Source organism: Sinocyclocheilus anshuiensis, unplaced genomic scaffold (assembly GCF_001515605.1).
Source record: "Sinocyclocheilus anshuiensis isolate Anshui unplaced genomic scaffold, SAMN03320099.WGS_v1.1 scaffold813, whole genome shotgun sequence".
Classification (NCBI taxonomy): Eukaryota; Metazoa; Chordata; class Actinopteri; order Cypriniformes; family Cyprinidae; genus Sinocyclocheilus; species Sinocyclocheilus anshuiensis.
The window spans coordinates 775,657-791,356 of record NW_015540942.1 but is presented as its reverse complement, the minus strand read 5'-3'; the positions used below and the strand labels follow the sequence as shown (position 1 = coordinate 791,356).

At 38.9% G+C, this 15,700-nt stretch overlaps 2 protein-coding genes across 4 annotated transcripts in view; one reads left to right on the top strand and one right to left on the bottom strand.

Annotated features, from left to right (window-relative positions):
• Nucleotides 1-794, bottom strand: part of LOC107689625 (protein YIPF1-like) — a 5,223-nt gene extending 4,429 nt beyond the window's left edge. For 2 of the 3 annotated variants that reach the window (XM_016487698.1, XM_016487701.1), the window contains exons 1-3: nucleotides 497-794; nucleotides 332-404; nucleotides 111-250 (exon numbers count right to left, since the gene is read on the bottom strand). In XM_016487698.1, coding sequence (XP_016343184.1) covers nucleotides 111-250; nucleotides 332-362 — 171 coding nt within the window. In that variant the 5' untranslated portion in view covers nucleotides 363-404; nucleotides 497-794. Of the gene's footprint in view, nucleotides 1-110; nucleotides 251-331; nucleotides 409-496 lie in introns of all 3 variants that reach the window. The other variant, XM_016487699.1, reaches the window with a different exon arrangement.
• Nucleotides 795-1,155: 361 nt separating this feature from the next.
• LOC107689699 (uncharacterized protein C19orf52-like) lies at nucleotides 1,156-2,822 on the top strand. Its single transcript, XM_016487819.1, has 2 exons — nucleotides 1,156-1,458; nucleotides 1,757-2,822. Exons 1-2 carry the CDS (start codon nucleotides 1,362-1,364, stop codon nucleotides 2,428-2,430), a joined length of 771 nt encoding a protein of 256 aa, XP_016343305.1. The 5' UTR covers nucleotides 1,156-1,361; the 3' UTR covers nucleotides 2,431-2,822.
• Nucleotides 2,823-15,700: the final 12,878 nt, after the last annotated feature.

The following is a 15,700-nucleotide window of genomic DNA, read 5'->3' as shown; positions in this document are numbered from 1 at the left end:
GTGGGAAGGGGGGGGGGGGGGGGGGCTTATACTATGACCTCTAAACTAAGATGCACAAGAAATAAGCAGCTACTTGTGACCTTATTTGCCTGTTTGGTTTTGCAGCTCACCTCTGAACTCTCTTGCTGATCGTCTTCATCTTCCGACAGATCAACTTTGACATCTGAGGGGGCTGCTGCGCCGGGGCTGGAGATGCTGAGGGTTGAGGCTCCAGGATTTGAAGACAGCAGATCGGCGGCTTCCTCAAACTCTGGAAACGTGCAGAATGAAGATTAAAGCAGAAAGACAGAGAGACCAAACAAGATGGTGCATATAAGCACATAAACCTTACCCTGAAACGTTAATTCATGTGGACTAGCCATGACTGGAGATTACAGGATTCCTAGGGAGTTCTCATAAGAATACTATCCGCGCGGAAAGAAGACAATAAACACAATATAATCGTACGACAGCCGTCACCACCAAAATCAGATTTAGACTAAGTTAATTCGCTCACCTGGCTGCTAGGTAATCCTTCGGTAATTTACACCAATCCTGACTCCTTCTGGCAACTTTAACAATCAAGCTTGCTTCGAGCAAGCAGGCACAAAAACAATTGTTTCGTCAGCCCGGATTGTATTTAATAGTGCCTTTTTATTAACTGAGGCTTAAAAAATCATTAGCCGATTCGACTGTAGCTAGAATAGATTTGATACCGTCTTAATACGCAGGATTTATCGTTTTTGTCCCCATATTCCACGTCACCTGCAGGGTTCCAGTGAGTCAAAGCACAATCACGTGACCGGAACAAAGCCGGAACTAAAACTGGAATGTTTTTACCTGTTTTTTTTGTATGTGTCGTACCTATTATTATTTTTGTTGTTTTAATTAGGCTGCTTTGCTAAAAAAAAAAAAAACTATTTCTCGACTGTCATCTTTCATATATTCGACAGTCATATTTATTAATACATGTATATGAAATTGTCAAAAGTGTTGTGAAATAAATTCATAGCACATAAGGATATTTGCTTGTCAAATTCTAAATTCAGATCCAAATATTTGAGACAAATAATTCTAGACCTCTCTTTTTTGTTTAACATAAAAACTTTAAAAACATTATCTGTTTGCAATTCCTTTTCCCGTTTTAGTGACATGGCTCATATGCATAAGAATGCATGGTGGATCCGAAAATACAATATTTTGTTTCCCCACCGGGCCAATAACATTACACGTACCGTGCTTCTGGCCATTTTGGCTCATCAGTTTCACCAGCCTCCGTTGCCACGTTGAGCCAGTGTTGGAAACTGGCGGCTGAAAGCTCTTCCTGTGCTACATCCACCGTGAACTGTGAACTGTCACACTTCGTGAGTTCATTCGCTAACATGGCCGCCTCGTGGCTGCTGAAGAGATGGTGCTCCACAGCTGCTACAGAGACAACCAAGGGCACAAGGTGGCAAAGACTGATAAACAGTCGCGCTGGTAAGACTAAGCCACGGTTATGGTTTTTGCTTCTGACATAAGTATGAAGATACTGTTCGTATTACAATTAGGAGGTCCGTCAGAGTGCACAATTGAGTGCAGGCGTGTTCATTTTTTATCTACGAAAATACAGCTGTATTAGGTTGCTAACTAGTTTTCTAAATCTGTTGTAGTGGCATTAAAATATCATTTAGTATTGCTTTAGTATTTTCTTATTGCATTATCTTTCATACAATATGTGGTAATTCGAAAATTGTATTAGCTGAACGTTAATCTGCTGTTTCTTCACTGTTTTCAGGTGTATGGTGCCGTAGTCTTTTAAGCGATTATAAGGAGGCTTGTCGTGAGGCAGTGCTGGGGGCCCGGGAGCGACCCCTTAAAGCCTCAGTCTCCTTGGGGCTTCTGGGAGGAATGTACGCCTGCTATTACACCAACCCTGATGATGCCTCCTTCGAGACCAGCCTGCTAGAAACCTCCAACCGTCTGGCTCTGCTGTCTCCATGGATACGCAGTGGCACCTCAGATGGACTCGTCCAGACCCTTGTGAAACTGCGAAACGAGGGCAGGCTGCGCTATGCCAGTCTGGGCATTGCATCTTTGACTTATTACACAGAGTACGACTCCGAGTCCAGCCTGTATGAGGCGCGTTGCTCGGCGATCTCTGTGCCCTGGGCAGAACTGCCAAAGCGTGTGCTGGATGTGGGCTTTACGGGACGCTGGTGGGTGCTTGATCATAAAATAATGGATTTTGATATAAATGAGGAGGAGTTCAAACATCTTCCACCTGCTTTGGTGGCAACAGTCACACCGTCACCCCAGATAACAGGAAGGAATGAAAGGCTGCATCAGGAATCATGGAAAGCCGTGGTGATGGAAGATGAGAGCGATGAATTAGATGGTATACAAAAAGCCATGGACACACCTGTTAAAGGAATAGAGAGCAACACAATAAACAAAGCACAGACTTCTTGATCAATGTGTTAGCTTTAATGCTGTATCTCACATAAAGATGACCCTGAAGAAACATGCTTGCTAGAATCAGCTGTTGATAAGAAATGAAAAGTAAAGGACACATTAACGGGAATCATTATTATATTATGTTTATGGAAGTAAGCAATATAATGTAGACTTGTCATTTTTACTACAAAAAATTGTGCAAGTAAGTGTGATTGGTTGACTGCAAATACATTAAATCAACTGCAGTGTATGCTGACCTTGTTTTATGCGACAGAATAGCACTACATAAACTGATCAAAAATATAACTTTTATACAAACTTAATACTACAATTTTTATACAATAATTCTCAATCTGTGAGATAGAAAAACAAGTTTTTTTTTTGTCATTTAAAATAATGGGGCAATGCATCACACAAATATGTAATAATATTAATAAAATTAAAATTTTTAAAAATTAATTTTTCAAATAAATGCTTTTCTTCTGAACTTTCTATTTATCAAAGAATCCTGAAGAAATTATTCACAGTTTCACAAAAATATTAAGCACAACTGTTTTCAACATTGATATTAAGAAATGTGTCTTGAACAGCAAATCAGCATATTACAATAATTTCTGAAGGATCAAGTGACACTGGAGTAATGATGCTGAAAATTCAGCTTTGCATCACAGAAATAAATCACATTTTAAATTTATGTTTGAATAAAATAGCTCTTTTGAATTGTAATATTATTTCACAAAATTCCTGTTTTTACAGTGTTTTATACATTATTTATGGTGAAATAAATGCCTTGGTGAGCACTGTTTCTTGGTAAATAACCAATGATATTTTTGCTGCCTTTCAAAAAGAGTTCATTTAAAATAGAGTTGAGTTAATTATGTCCATTAATCCCATTACCTTTGACCTTCTATTTCACTGGCCGACTGATTCATTTTCAGAGGAAATCCTTTTTTACATTAATCTCTTTACTCTTCCACTCTCTGGCTTGTCTTCCTCCATTAGTCTTTCGCTCGCTCCCCCATGCTGTCCTTTTTAAGATGGTTGGTATTGATTTGCTGGCTGACGGAGCTGCATTCGGCTCTTTTTTTCTGATTGGTATCTCAGCTCCTTGAGAGGATTGTTCATTCTGATCGTGCGGTTCTTCTGCAATAAAGCATGTGAACGCTGTGCTGACCCGTTCATGTCAAGCTATACCAGATCATATTCTCAGTAAAAGGCCAAATAATGAAAGTAAAGGATAGTACGCACTTAATGATGAAAAGCACTTAAGATGCACTAATGAAAGTGTAGGAGCCCATTCGAAGACATTTCTAATAACGTAATAGTGGCAGACTGCAGGGGCTTATCTGTGTGTAACTTAACCCCGCTACAGTCAATGTTGAAATAATAATGTCATTAGGGTGCATTTACAAACTGCCTAACAGAAATATTGCATGTCACTCGAGACGTATATTAATGAGGGAAGACCTATGGCTTGCTTCAGGCAAAGGCTGAACCATCTGAAATCCTAATGATCCCCTTTTAACTTCTCTACTGTTATAAATGACTCTTACTGTTGTATATTGAAATGGTCGCTTAGCATTATCACACCACTCTTATCCAATCACTAAAGATTTTCAGCCGGTAGGAGGATGTTGCTTTAGCCTCGGCAGCGGTATCTGATGTGCCTCGAACCTCATAATGTACTGAAGCACTCTGTCTGTCCATCAGGGTGTCCACAGGGACCCAGACATTGGCTGATTGCTAAATGGAGGAGCTTTTCTAACAGTGTACCGCTGTGTGCAAGACACTCCCAGCTCAGACACACCGCCTCTGCGTCTCAGTGCTTTTAAAGTGCTGTCCCTGGCCTGTCTTATTGCCTTCAAGCTCACTGATCTGAGATAACTAGGCAGTGGGAAGCAATGGAGTGGAAGCCCACCATGTTTTTCAGGTAGTGTCACTGCTGTCTTGTTTCCTTTTTACTTGCCTAAATGATGAGGGAGATGGGAAACTGGAACTCATTCATTTTTTTATTTGTTTCACCTTTATATTTCATAGATCCTTGGGGCTCCATTGTCACAATTTTCCCATAACCCCATGAAACTAAAATAGCTAATAGAATCTTAAAGGGATAGTTCAGGGGAAAATGAAACGTCTGTAAGCATTTACTCACTCATAGCATTTACTATGACTTTCTTTGTGCCCACCATGTTTTTCAGGTAGTGTCACTGCTGTCTTGTTTCCTTTTTACTTGCCTAAATGATGAGGGAGATGGGAAACTGGAACTCATTCATTTTTTTATTTGTTTCACCTTTATATTTCATAGATCCTTGGGGCTCCATTGTCACAATTTTCCCATAACCCCATGAAACTAAAATAGCTAATAGAATCTTAAAGGGATAGTTCAGGGGAAAATGAAACGTCTGTAAGCATTTACTATGACTTTCTTTGTTTTTAAGAAACACAAAAGGAGATATTCTGAAGAATGTTTTTGGTCATACAATGTCTAAAACTACGTAAGTCTTAAGAGGCCATGATTATGATTATTTTTCTTGTGATCACGACTTAATTATCTCATGATCACGACATGACAAGTTGTTTTCTTGTGATCTTGTTCTCGTGATAACGAAAAAACAACTTTTGTAATGTCGTGATCATGAGATAATTAAGTCGTGATCACAAGAAAACGAGAAAGAAAAATAATCATAATCCATGGCCTCTTAAGACTTCTGTACTAAAACAGCAGTGGACCCCATTGGAATTAAATATATATATATAAAGGTTTTTGCTTGCTTTGTTAAAATTAGCTGAAGCAATAAACTTCTTGAACATTTTGTAACAATCAACTTAAATTTGTCAAATTTAAGTTAAATAAATAATTTTTGTTGACAATTAAATGGGCATCTTTAGTTCTCAGCATGTTTTGCATGGGACTGTGTTAAGAGAAATTGTTGAAATTGAAGTGTAATTTTATGTTTTCAATAAAGAGGAAGACTTGTTAGTGTTTAATGCTCAGTTATGATGGATATTTACAAGTTTCTATTGTTTTTTGAATTTTGTTGTTCACTCAATGTTCACTCAATTAGCAATAACTATATGATAAGTAGTATGTACTATAGTAGCAAGTACTATATGCCAGTAATGAGATCAGTTGCTTATTGCTTGCTAATATAGCTAACATGCTATTGCTAGTTATCATCTAACACAGGTAGAACATTAATTTGGTACAAAACATTATTTGTATTAATTAACTTGTTTTAGTCTTGTTGTACAAATCTAAACTAATTATGTGGAAAAATGTTCCTTAATTTAATTAAGTTCATTGAACTATTTTTTGAGTGCACAAAGATATTTTTCAGAATATCTTCTTTTATGGTCCACAGAAGGAAGAAAGTCAAACATGTTTGAAACAACATGAAGGTGAGTAAACGATGGCAGAATTTTTCATTTTTAGGTGAACTGCCTCTTGTACTGCTACAGTCTCCCTCCTCGTTCACCCTTCGATCGACATGGATCCTCCCCCACCCTCCACAACCTGTCCTGTATTGACTATTGACTGTCACTCTATCCATCTTCAGCTGCCAATGTCAGACGGATACGGTGGCTGAGGCCGATCGGTGGTCAGTTTGGAAAGGGGGAGCTTGGGGTCAGTGAGGTCATGTTGGGAGAGGGGTGGGGGTCATGCATAGGGGTGAGGGAGTCTAGCCACGGCGCTGACCCCAATGACCACGACTCCTCCACCCCCTCCCATTATGTCTGATCAATATGTCACTATGAAGGGAGAGAATATGGAGAGCGTGAGGGGGAGGAAAATGTTAAAGGCACGTCGACTCGATCAGACACTGGATCCGTTAATGCAGCGTCTTAAAGTAGTGTGTCTGTGGAGAAAATACTTTGTAAAGTTCTTTTCCTGATACCACATGTACATTGCTCAGGTGTCTATGTGATGGCAAAGTCTCATGCATGTGCCACCCTTAGATGAATTGAGTTTTTAAAACTTCACAATTATTGTAGGTAGAACATTTTTTTGTATGGAACACTATAGCAGAAATCTCATTACTGATTGTAGGTATTTGTACATTTAGTCATGGCCTAATGGTGGCCTAATGGTTAGAGAGTTGGACTTGTAACTCAAAGGTTGCAGGTTCAAGTCTCAGGTGTGGCAGGAATTGTTGGTGGGGGGAGTGAATAACCAGCACTCTCTTCCACCCTCAATACCATGACTGAGGTGAGACCCTTGAGCAAGACACCAAACCCCCAACTGCTCCCCGGGCACCGCAGCATTGGCTCTGGGGGTCTGTGTGTGTGCACTTGGATGGGCTAAATGCAGAGCACAAATTCTGAGTATGGGTCACCATACTTGGCCACATGTCACTTCACTTTTTTTTTTAGTGTGGTTCTAGCACAATACACTGAAACATATTGAAAGCAGTTAAATCATAAGCACTTAACTCACAAGCATTTATATATATTTTAGATATTGTGTACTTTTATCTGCCTGTTACATCTTTTGTGTTTTCAAGAAATATTTAGGGTATGAGCCTTAACATTAAATTAAAATGTAACTATACAAAGTATCATATTTGTTATGAAGTTAAAAAATAAAAAAAAAGAGGTTTTAATCTAATAAATGTAAAAGCTGTTCTTTTCTATTTTCCAAGTTCAGTTGCGTGGTTTATTAAAAGTAAAAAAAAAAGGCCTTTTTTTAATAAACCAAGGAACTCTACAAATATGTATCAAAGCTGTTTTTTCCCCAAGTTCACAAAGATTAGACTTACCTGAAATGGTTAAATATAAGTTTTAATAAGCATTTTTAAGACCAATTACTGAAGAAACTAGTCTAAACCTAAAATATGGATAATATGTGACAATAATCAAAACACACATGTGAAAAGCACAACACTGAATAAACATTGAGATTGTCTGACACCAAGCTACATAAACTATTTTTAGGGTAGTGGCTCACAGAACTCCAAGGGTTAAGTGTCTGGTGCACAGCGAGGAAAGGATGAATGTGTGTGCATGTGTTTAAATGTGAAGGAGAGAGAGAGTGAGTGATGAGAGAGAAAAAGAGGGAAATGGGGTAAGTATAAAATGCAGTTAAGTTAATAGCGGCTGGAGGACGACTTCAAGAAGAGTGAGAGACCGGGACGAGAAAACTCGAGGAGACCGGCGGAAGGGGTGAGAATAGAAAGAGGAGGTATGGAATTCACAAAGAGATGTCAGGGTGGAAGGTGAGTAGCGAGAGGACGAAGAGTTTAAAATAGAAGAGAGAAAAAGGGAGGTGGAGGAATGCAGGGGTGGAACGGCCGAGTTCGACGTATGGAGAGGGCAGAGATCGACTGGAGCCAGACTGGGTGTATGCATCTGAGAGAGTCACTGTGGTAAGTGTGTTTTTCTTCTTGAACCCCTGCCACCTCCCTAAATGAAGAGCCTGTGCTCTACTGTGACTGTTTGAGTGCATGCGAGAGGACTTTTCCATTAGAATGCATTGTCATGCTATTAGAATGTTATACAAATTTGATTTGACAAATGTGACAAGTGTTGCTTATGCGTTCAGACATCACTGCAGGACATTTTAATGTGATGTTATCCACCAAGGCATGCATGAGTGTTGTGTTTGCATGTGTTTGTATGCAAGTTGAGGGTGCTAGTTAATGTTCGGGGCTTGTATTTTTACATTTTTGCTTTTGTAAGAAACATAAATGTTTTTTTTTTCAACTGCTAACTTTGACTAATTGTTGGTTGTAAACATTAGTATAGAGAGTGTGTCACTATATGTTGGACATAATGGTCTCCTAATGGTGTGTGTGTGTGTGTGTGTGTATGTTTGTGTATGCATGTGAGGTGATATCAATCCCTATGGAAGTGAATGGCAATTGGATTAAACTATTGATTAAGTCTGGAGCAGGTAGACATACACCCAGTTGGCCAGACGAAAGGGGGAAGGGCCATCCACATTACTGCAGACATCTTCATCAATAATTCTCTTGCACCCAAAACTAAACCAACAGCAGTGACCGGCACAATAATGGCATGTCAAGTGCTCGGACGTGCTATAAAAGATTAGCTTTTGCACAGATACGCACATGCAGACTACCATGTGAACTTCATATGCACTTCATAATGTGCTACTTCTGCTAACTTTTTTCTTTAAAAGAAATGTGAGGTCAGTGTCTTTGTGTGTTATGACTTTTTTGTATGTCTTGATGTCATTTTTTATTTTAAGAGGACTTTTATATTGTTGGAAAAGACTGGATTCTTGTAAAAACGCTTTAATACATTTGTCAGCTATGCTAGAGTTTCTCAGTTATGTGTTTAAACCCCCTAAATACAGTTTTAAAAGTTTCCCAGCGAACTTGCTTCATCCACAAAACTGGCTGTGACGCCTATGAACTCATTCACCAGAGGGTCATGAGTTCAAGTCCCAAGTGGGGGATGGCGGGGGGGGGGCTGTCATGGTAGCCTTATTTTTTCTTGCAGACCCTTCCCCCCTACTTTTCCGCATCTCACATGGCCGTCATTTCGACGGCTGGACAAACACATACATCAGGCCTGTTACTTTTGCCTGCTCATATAGTCAGAAGTTCGACCTTCACCTCATAGGCCAGCAGCTGGTCTCGTTTTGTACAGATATGGGCCTTGAGAACAATTTCTTTGCAGTTTTTTGATGACAAATAGTTGTTATGTAAAGCATAACTCACTCCAACAGTCCTTTCAAACTTGCTTTCATGTTTGAAATTGCGTACACGCCACACCGTCTGTTTGCATGCGTGTACGTGAGTGCGTTCCAAACACACTGAATCGACAAACGGACGAGGCGCGTTTCAGACAGCCCCTCTTTCATAGGAAATGAGACCCTTTGACCTTTGCCATTCAGTCTGTCTGGAAAAACCGAGCCTGGAATCGATCAACACCCCCTTGCTCAGACATGCACTCACCACCTCCACTCTTCTGCCCGGTCCCTCGATTCCTCCTTCCCCCTTCCATTTTTCTCTTTCTCTCCAATCGGCAGCCCCCTGTTCCCGCTTACTCTCAGCTCTTGCTCCCTTCCCCCCATGATCAGATAATAGACCCCACAGAACTCATGCTATACTGTGCCCGCTTGCCTGTGCATATGACCAGATCTCCACAGTCCCCAGTTCTCACACAAAACTTCCCCTCAGAGAGTGAGTGCACAGTCCCGTATGGCCTAAGAATATTTAAAATATGCTAAATATAGGCTGGAAACAACATGGCTGTTTTTGTTTAAACCTTCAGATGCCATTTATTTTGCAAGATGCACTTCCAGGGGCAATATTGTTGATTTATGTGCATTAATACGGTTAGCATACTGAAAATATTATCCTATATACATATATATGTATATATATATATATATATATATATATATGTATGTATGTATTTATGTATGCATATGTATACATATATTTACATTTGTGTACTGAGACTCTAGACATACGATTGTGTATCTGCAAATATATATTTTGTGTATCTGCAAATTTTGCTGTATGGGATGGATGGTTGATTTGTTGATGTGCATTAATGTGGTTAAAATAATGAAAATATTGGATACAATATATTTTTAAAAATGTACATTTAGCATTTAGCTTAAAAATATTTAAAAATGCAAATGTATTTAACTAAAACATATTGAATACATTTGTATCAATACAGTTGTGTAAAATATATTTTATACATAATTTGTTCTTTTATATACTGTATGTGTCTGCAATATAGATTTTTGCTCTATGGCATGGATCATTGATTTATTGATAATAATGTGGTTAACATAATGAAAACTAGCTGGGGTGGGAATGTTAACAATATCATGTTTATATACATAAATGTGTTTATGTCAGATTTTGGTGTGCATGTCCAAAACCACACTATTCCAGCAGTATCTGAAGTGTGTGTCAGTGTCTGGCGAGTCACAGTGAACATTCAACGCTGTCGGTGAGTTTGCAAGTGAGAGAAACCATCGAGTGTTGAGTGTACCCTGCCTCTCGAATGTACTCTGACCACACGGACCTTCAGAATGCCAGCGACTACATGTGTGAGTCCATTTTGTTGCTGAGCTGGCCAAGATGGCTGCTGTAGTGTCTCTGAAGCTGTCCCAGCTGATCAGTCAAGCGAGAGACTGTATTCTGCATCTACTGTCACAGCTCTGGGGCCTGATTCACATTCATTGCTGTCGGTGGGTTTTATCTCTTCGACTCGCCGGACAATGAATGAGAACTATGGCCCCTCCTGCACTAAAATGAAAACTATGGGTTGTGAAAATAAGGACTGTTAATCTTGTTCATTATTAGACGTGTCACTCAACACATGCACATCATAGAAGGTCAATAAACAGGATGTGAAATGATAATTGGGAATCGGTTGTTGTCTTTTACTGCAGGTTGCGTGAGTTAATTTACTAATCATCCACTCATCCTCATGTTGTTCCAAACTTATATGGAACACAAAGAAGATATTATTCCATATTATTCAAAATATCTTCTCTCAAAGAAAGTCATCCAGGTTTGGAATAACATGAGGGTGAAAAACATGACAGAGTTGTTATTTTTGGCTGAACTATCCCGTTAAAAAATCTTTGAATACTACATACCATGTCTTCTTTTAAAAAACGACTTGTATATTCATGGTGCCAGTGGTCTGGAAACCACAGAGTGAAAGGAAAACCCTAGAGCCAGCAAACCGGCTCACTGACCAATGTGACCCGCGCAGACAAAGACAGAGTCAACATTACTCACAGCACAGTGTTCTTCCTCAGGCACAGTGTGCATGTAGCTAAAAATGGTCTGGGCGAATCTAAGAGGTGGATCACCAGGAAAACTGTCATGACTCTACAGAGGATATACAAGTGTACTGAACTCCTCAAAAGACTTTGAGGCTTTGAATTGAGACTAAAGGAGCTCTTGAGGAACTTTGTGCTATTATTAGGTTCCTTGTGCGCAAAGAGAGCACAGTCATTAATGAATGAACCCATATGTTTTGGGGTTCTGTGACAGAGCTGTTCCCACTCTGTGAACAAGAGCTTCACTTTACCTCCAAGCAGCAAGCCATTAGAGAACTACAGCTATGAGCAAGAATCACAGTCTTCAAACAATTACCACCACAATGGTCCTATACCCAAACAATAATAAGTTTATGCAGCATGCTGTGTAACATCAGAACATAACGATATGTAGCTGTGAGTCTTTGACCCAGTGCATTTGTGCCGGCCAGTGGGGTCGGCAGCCAATTAGAGTGTGACTACAGTAATTGGGTTGGCCGGATTGGTCCAAAGGCAGGGTAAGTGAGACTGATTGGAGCAGTCAGCGGTCTGATCTGATTGAAGACTCCACTGTAATCAGCAGTGCAGAACTCTCCACTGCACTCAAAAGACTGTTCTCTGCCAGTCAGAAATATATGAAACTTACACTACTTAGTTTACTATACGGGTCTATGTATTGTTGTTCCCTCTGAAATTCATTCGTTTGTTTATTGCAAATAGTGTTTGTCTGGCTTAGAGATAACTCTGTCAAACAAGAATGCAGTATGTATATTTCATTTCCTTAGTCTTTTTATTTCTATATGCTCCATTTTTAATTCTTATTCAGGCAACTTTTACAAAATAAAAAATAAAAATTTGTATTCCCTGTAATCTTAATTATCTTCTGTAAGCACTTCTGAGTGTCTCAATCTGCTCTCTACTTTAGTAGTCAGTACACTAGCAAGGTGCTCAGCCATTTTTAGAGTCAGCATGAAATTACATCTATTTTACCCATTTTGACTGCTAGCTCACATTCATTTTTGGGTGCCCAAATCTCAAAATCCAATCAACATCTGTGTGATAGAATCCCTAATGTGCGTGAAAGGTATTAAAATGGTTTTAAAAAGTGTTAAGAAATATTTATTTTTATTTGCTTATTTTACTTAGTTTTTTATGTATATTATGCAATTTATTATTTGTCCATGCCATAATATATGTACTGTACATTATCTTTTCTGCTTAATTAAAAGAATGGTTTCATAATGGCTCTGCCATTTTTACAACAAGCATGCATGTGTGCTATACAAAAATGTTTTCAATAAATACCAGCTACGCTATAATGTAAAACCTCATCATCAATGTTTAGTAGACCTGGGCCCTTGCTAGTGACCAAATTCATGTTAACTGTATTCTCCTTCATGATAGAGGGAACAGAATGAGACACACCCATACATTTAAAATAAACATATTTTATCTTCCAAACACAGTACTCATTATCGTCCTCTATCTTCATGTTGTGTACACGCCACTTGTTATTATATAATTTCAGTTCTTTCTGGCAGTCTCCACGTCCTGTGTTAGCTCTGCTTTCAAACACACACCGCTCGATTTCCCGGGTCAATGCCGCCATATCCTGTGAGCATTAGACACTTGGAAGAGAGGTGAAGGGAGGTCAGAAACACTTTGTCTTGTCATCACATGCATCCATATCTCAGATAGCGTCGAAAAGCACTCCTGTCAGTAGGCACTCTTTTGGTGTGCCACTTGTTAGTAGCAGCTGAACACATACAAACAATATAGGGAGAACATAAATACCATCAGAGCTTATTGTGATAAAAATGTTTAAATTTAGAGGAAACGTCACAAAGTCTATGAACTTTGCTGAACAAAGATATAATCTGAGTTCTACAGTCCCAACACAATGATAGCCCACAGTCTATAGACTCTATGGGCTGTGACTGGGTTTCAACTGCTGAGAGGGGCAATGGAGGTACAGGGCTCAAGGAATTTGAGCCTCCTGTGAATTCTAGACGCAAATCCTCTCGGCAGCCCCATTTAGAAACATATGTCAACAACAAGATACTGTCTAAAATTGGAGCCATCATTTAAACTTAGCACGTGGTGAGAGTAAAGCCAGAAAACAATAAACATTCATAAGATGGTTTCATAGTGACTGAGCACCACATGAAAGCGCAAGTGAGAGCGAGAAAGAGAGGACAAAAAGCGGGTCACTCTTTAAACTGTGCAAACACAAAAACAGTTTTTGAAAAGGCGATTGGACTGTGCTGCTCTGACACAAAGCTTCTGCAATTTTGCGCAACACACTCAGGCACAATTGTACACAGTCGGATGATAGATTTGTATTCATTATCATGGCAACAGAGTCGTGGCGAAGAGAGAGAGAGAAATTGAGACCGCGATCTGGGCAGGCCTGCAGGGCTGTTACTTCTGTCTGCGCTGATGATGAACAGTCACTCGGTCATCCCCAGTCTGCACACGCACCAGAGACCTGCATCACAACACGGTGCGGGCATCCGTCAGAGGCACGCAGTCATAATTCATCCCACTGGCAGCTCGCAGTGGTCATCGCAACATAAAACGCTGCATGTGAGTGCCGTACAAAGGAAACATTTTGTCATGGCTGGAAGATGTGCATTAGAAACTAATTCTTTCAGAAGGGCTGCTCTCTCTTCACTTCGGAGAGAACACCAATTTGTCTTGCGGTCAAAAGATAAGAACTGCTCACTGCTTAAAATACAGGTGTATGGGCAGAGCAGCTATTTAATCTCAGAGATAAGATAGGGACCTTCATACAAATACATAAATGGCTTTAATGAAAATCATGATCTTAATCATTAAAAGCCTCTAAATTGTGAAGCAGATCTAATATTTGTGCAAATACAGTGGCACTTTATTTAGTGAAGTGGTGCAGTAGCAATGAAAAAAATATAAAAGATGCGGTCTGTATATAACTAACAACGATCTTTTTGACTGGTGTATTGTCATATACATTTCTATATAAAACTTTCAAATTTTACTTTCTAAACTAACTACACAAAACCCAACCCAGTCAAATGAGAAAATGCAACAATTTCACTTTTGGGGCGAAATGTTGGTGAATTCACACAATTTAATTTGTATGAAAACATAGTAAAAAAGTATGCATGAAGGTCCATCCCTAAACCTAAACGTCAGTGGGGCGTAAACAGACTGCACAAAACATACGGATGAGATATGAATTCAGCATCAATTTGCCACAACGTAAAATAGTTACGAATTTTGAGATACGAGTGTGTTGAGAGCCTATACAGGTATGATAATTAAATAACAATTAATTTAAGCATTGTATATCTTCCAGTACAACACATGTAAATGAATAGTAATTATAAATAATTTAGTCAGGGTAGACACTATATGTAATTTTACAGCAATGAAAATAATGCTTTCAGGGAACTCAATTCGTTCAGTAGTTTGTGCTGGGTGTACCTTAGTATCAATCGAACAAAATGTTTGAAAAATTTCATGCCACAAAAATTCCAAGAGACAAAAAACGAAGAAGAAAATAGACATGACATGGGACTTTTTAATTTATTTTTTTTACTTTCAACCTTATTGTCATTAACATTAGTCAAAATAATAAAGATCATATTTGAAATAAATATTTCAGTATTTATTATAAATGATTTACATTTATATAAACTGTATACTTCAACAACAGCATCATCAGAAGGTCAGTCTATGATTTGGCTTGTTTTTGTTATAGGTCACATTACCTCAGTCCTTCTTTATCTCAGTTTCAGTGGCACTTAGTATGATTAACCAGTGTTGAAGAGCTCCTGCAGGTGTTTACCTATAGACAATTAGTCTCAAACTCACAAACGCTTCTGTCAGGAGCTTCACTGTTTGTGCGTCACCTTTCCCTATCATTACAGGGGAAATTAAAGCCTCTGTGGCATGTGTAGTGGGGGAGAGGGGCCCTGAATGCTAAAAGCAAGTATTTATCTCCTTGAGAGAAAATTACATGTTTGCCGCTTTCTCTCTTGTTGGAAAAAGCCTGAGTATTTAGGGTTTAGATCTTCATAAGGTGCAGTGTGATCATAAAAATAATTTGTTAGATTTTCAGACGAAGATGCTCAAAGAGGTGAAAAATAGAAAAATAAAAGACTTGGGGCTTGAACAAAATACTGATTTTATGATAATTAGAAATCTCCAATAAAAAGCTAAACAAAAAAAAACGGTCTGAATTTCTCATAAAGTGCATATTGAACCATGCCATTCCAGCTCATTATAATAAAAGTTTCTAAGCATTGCATTCTAATTATATGTCCTCAGGCAGGATTCGATAAAAAGAAGAGGGCAAGACTTCATACACTAAACAGATGTAAACCCGCTATCTCAGCCACCCACATCTAAATTTTATGGGGTTGCGGTTTGACTGATACTGATTCATAGTAAGCTCTCTTATTAGTCTTCATTGTGCTATTGCTTTGATAATGCTGTATTTTGGGCTTGAGTCCAACTCTGAGAAACATCTCTGAAATTATATAT

Bases quoted from the DNA above. Each gene is read 5' to 3' on its own strand.
- LOC107689699 (XM_016487819.1), top strand. From the start codon at position 1,362: ATGGCCGCCTCGTGGCTGCTGAAGAGATGGTGCTCCACAGCTGCTACA. The intron at 1,459-1,756 runs GTAAGACTAAGC...CACTGTTTTCAG, and splicing joins ACTGATAAACAGTCGCGCTG to GTGTATGGTGCCGTAGTCTT.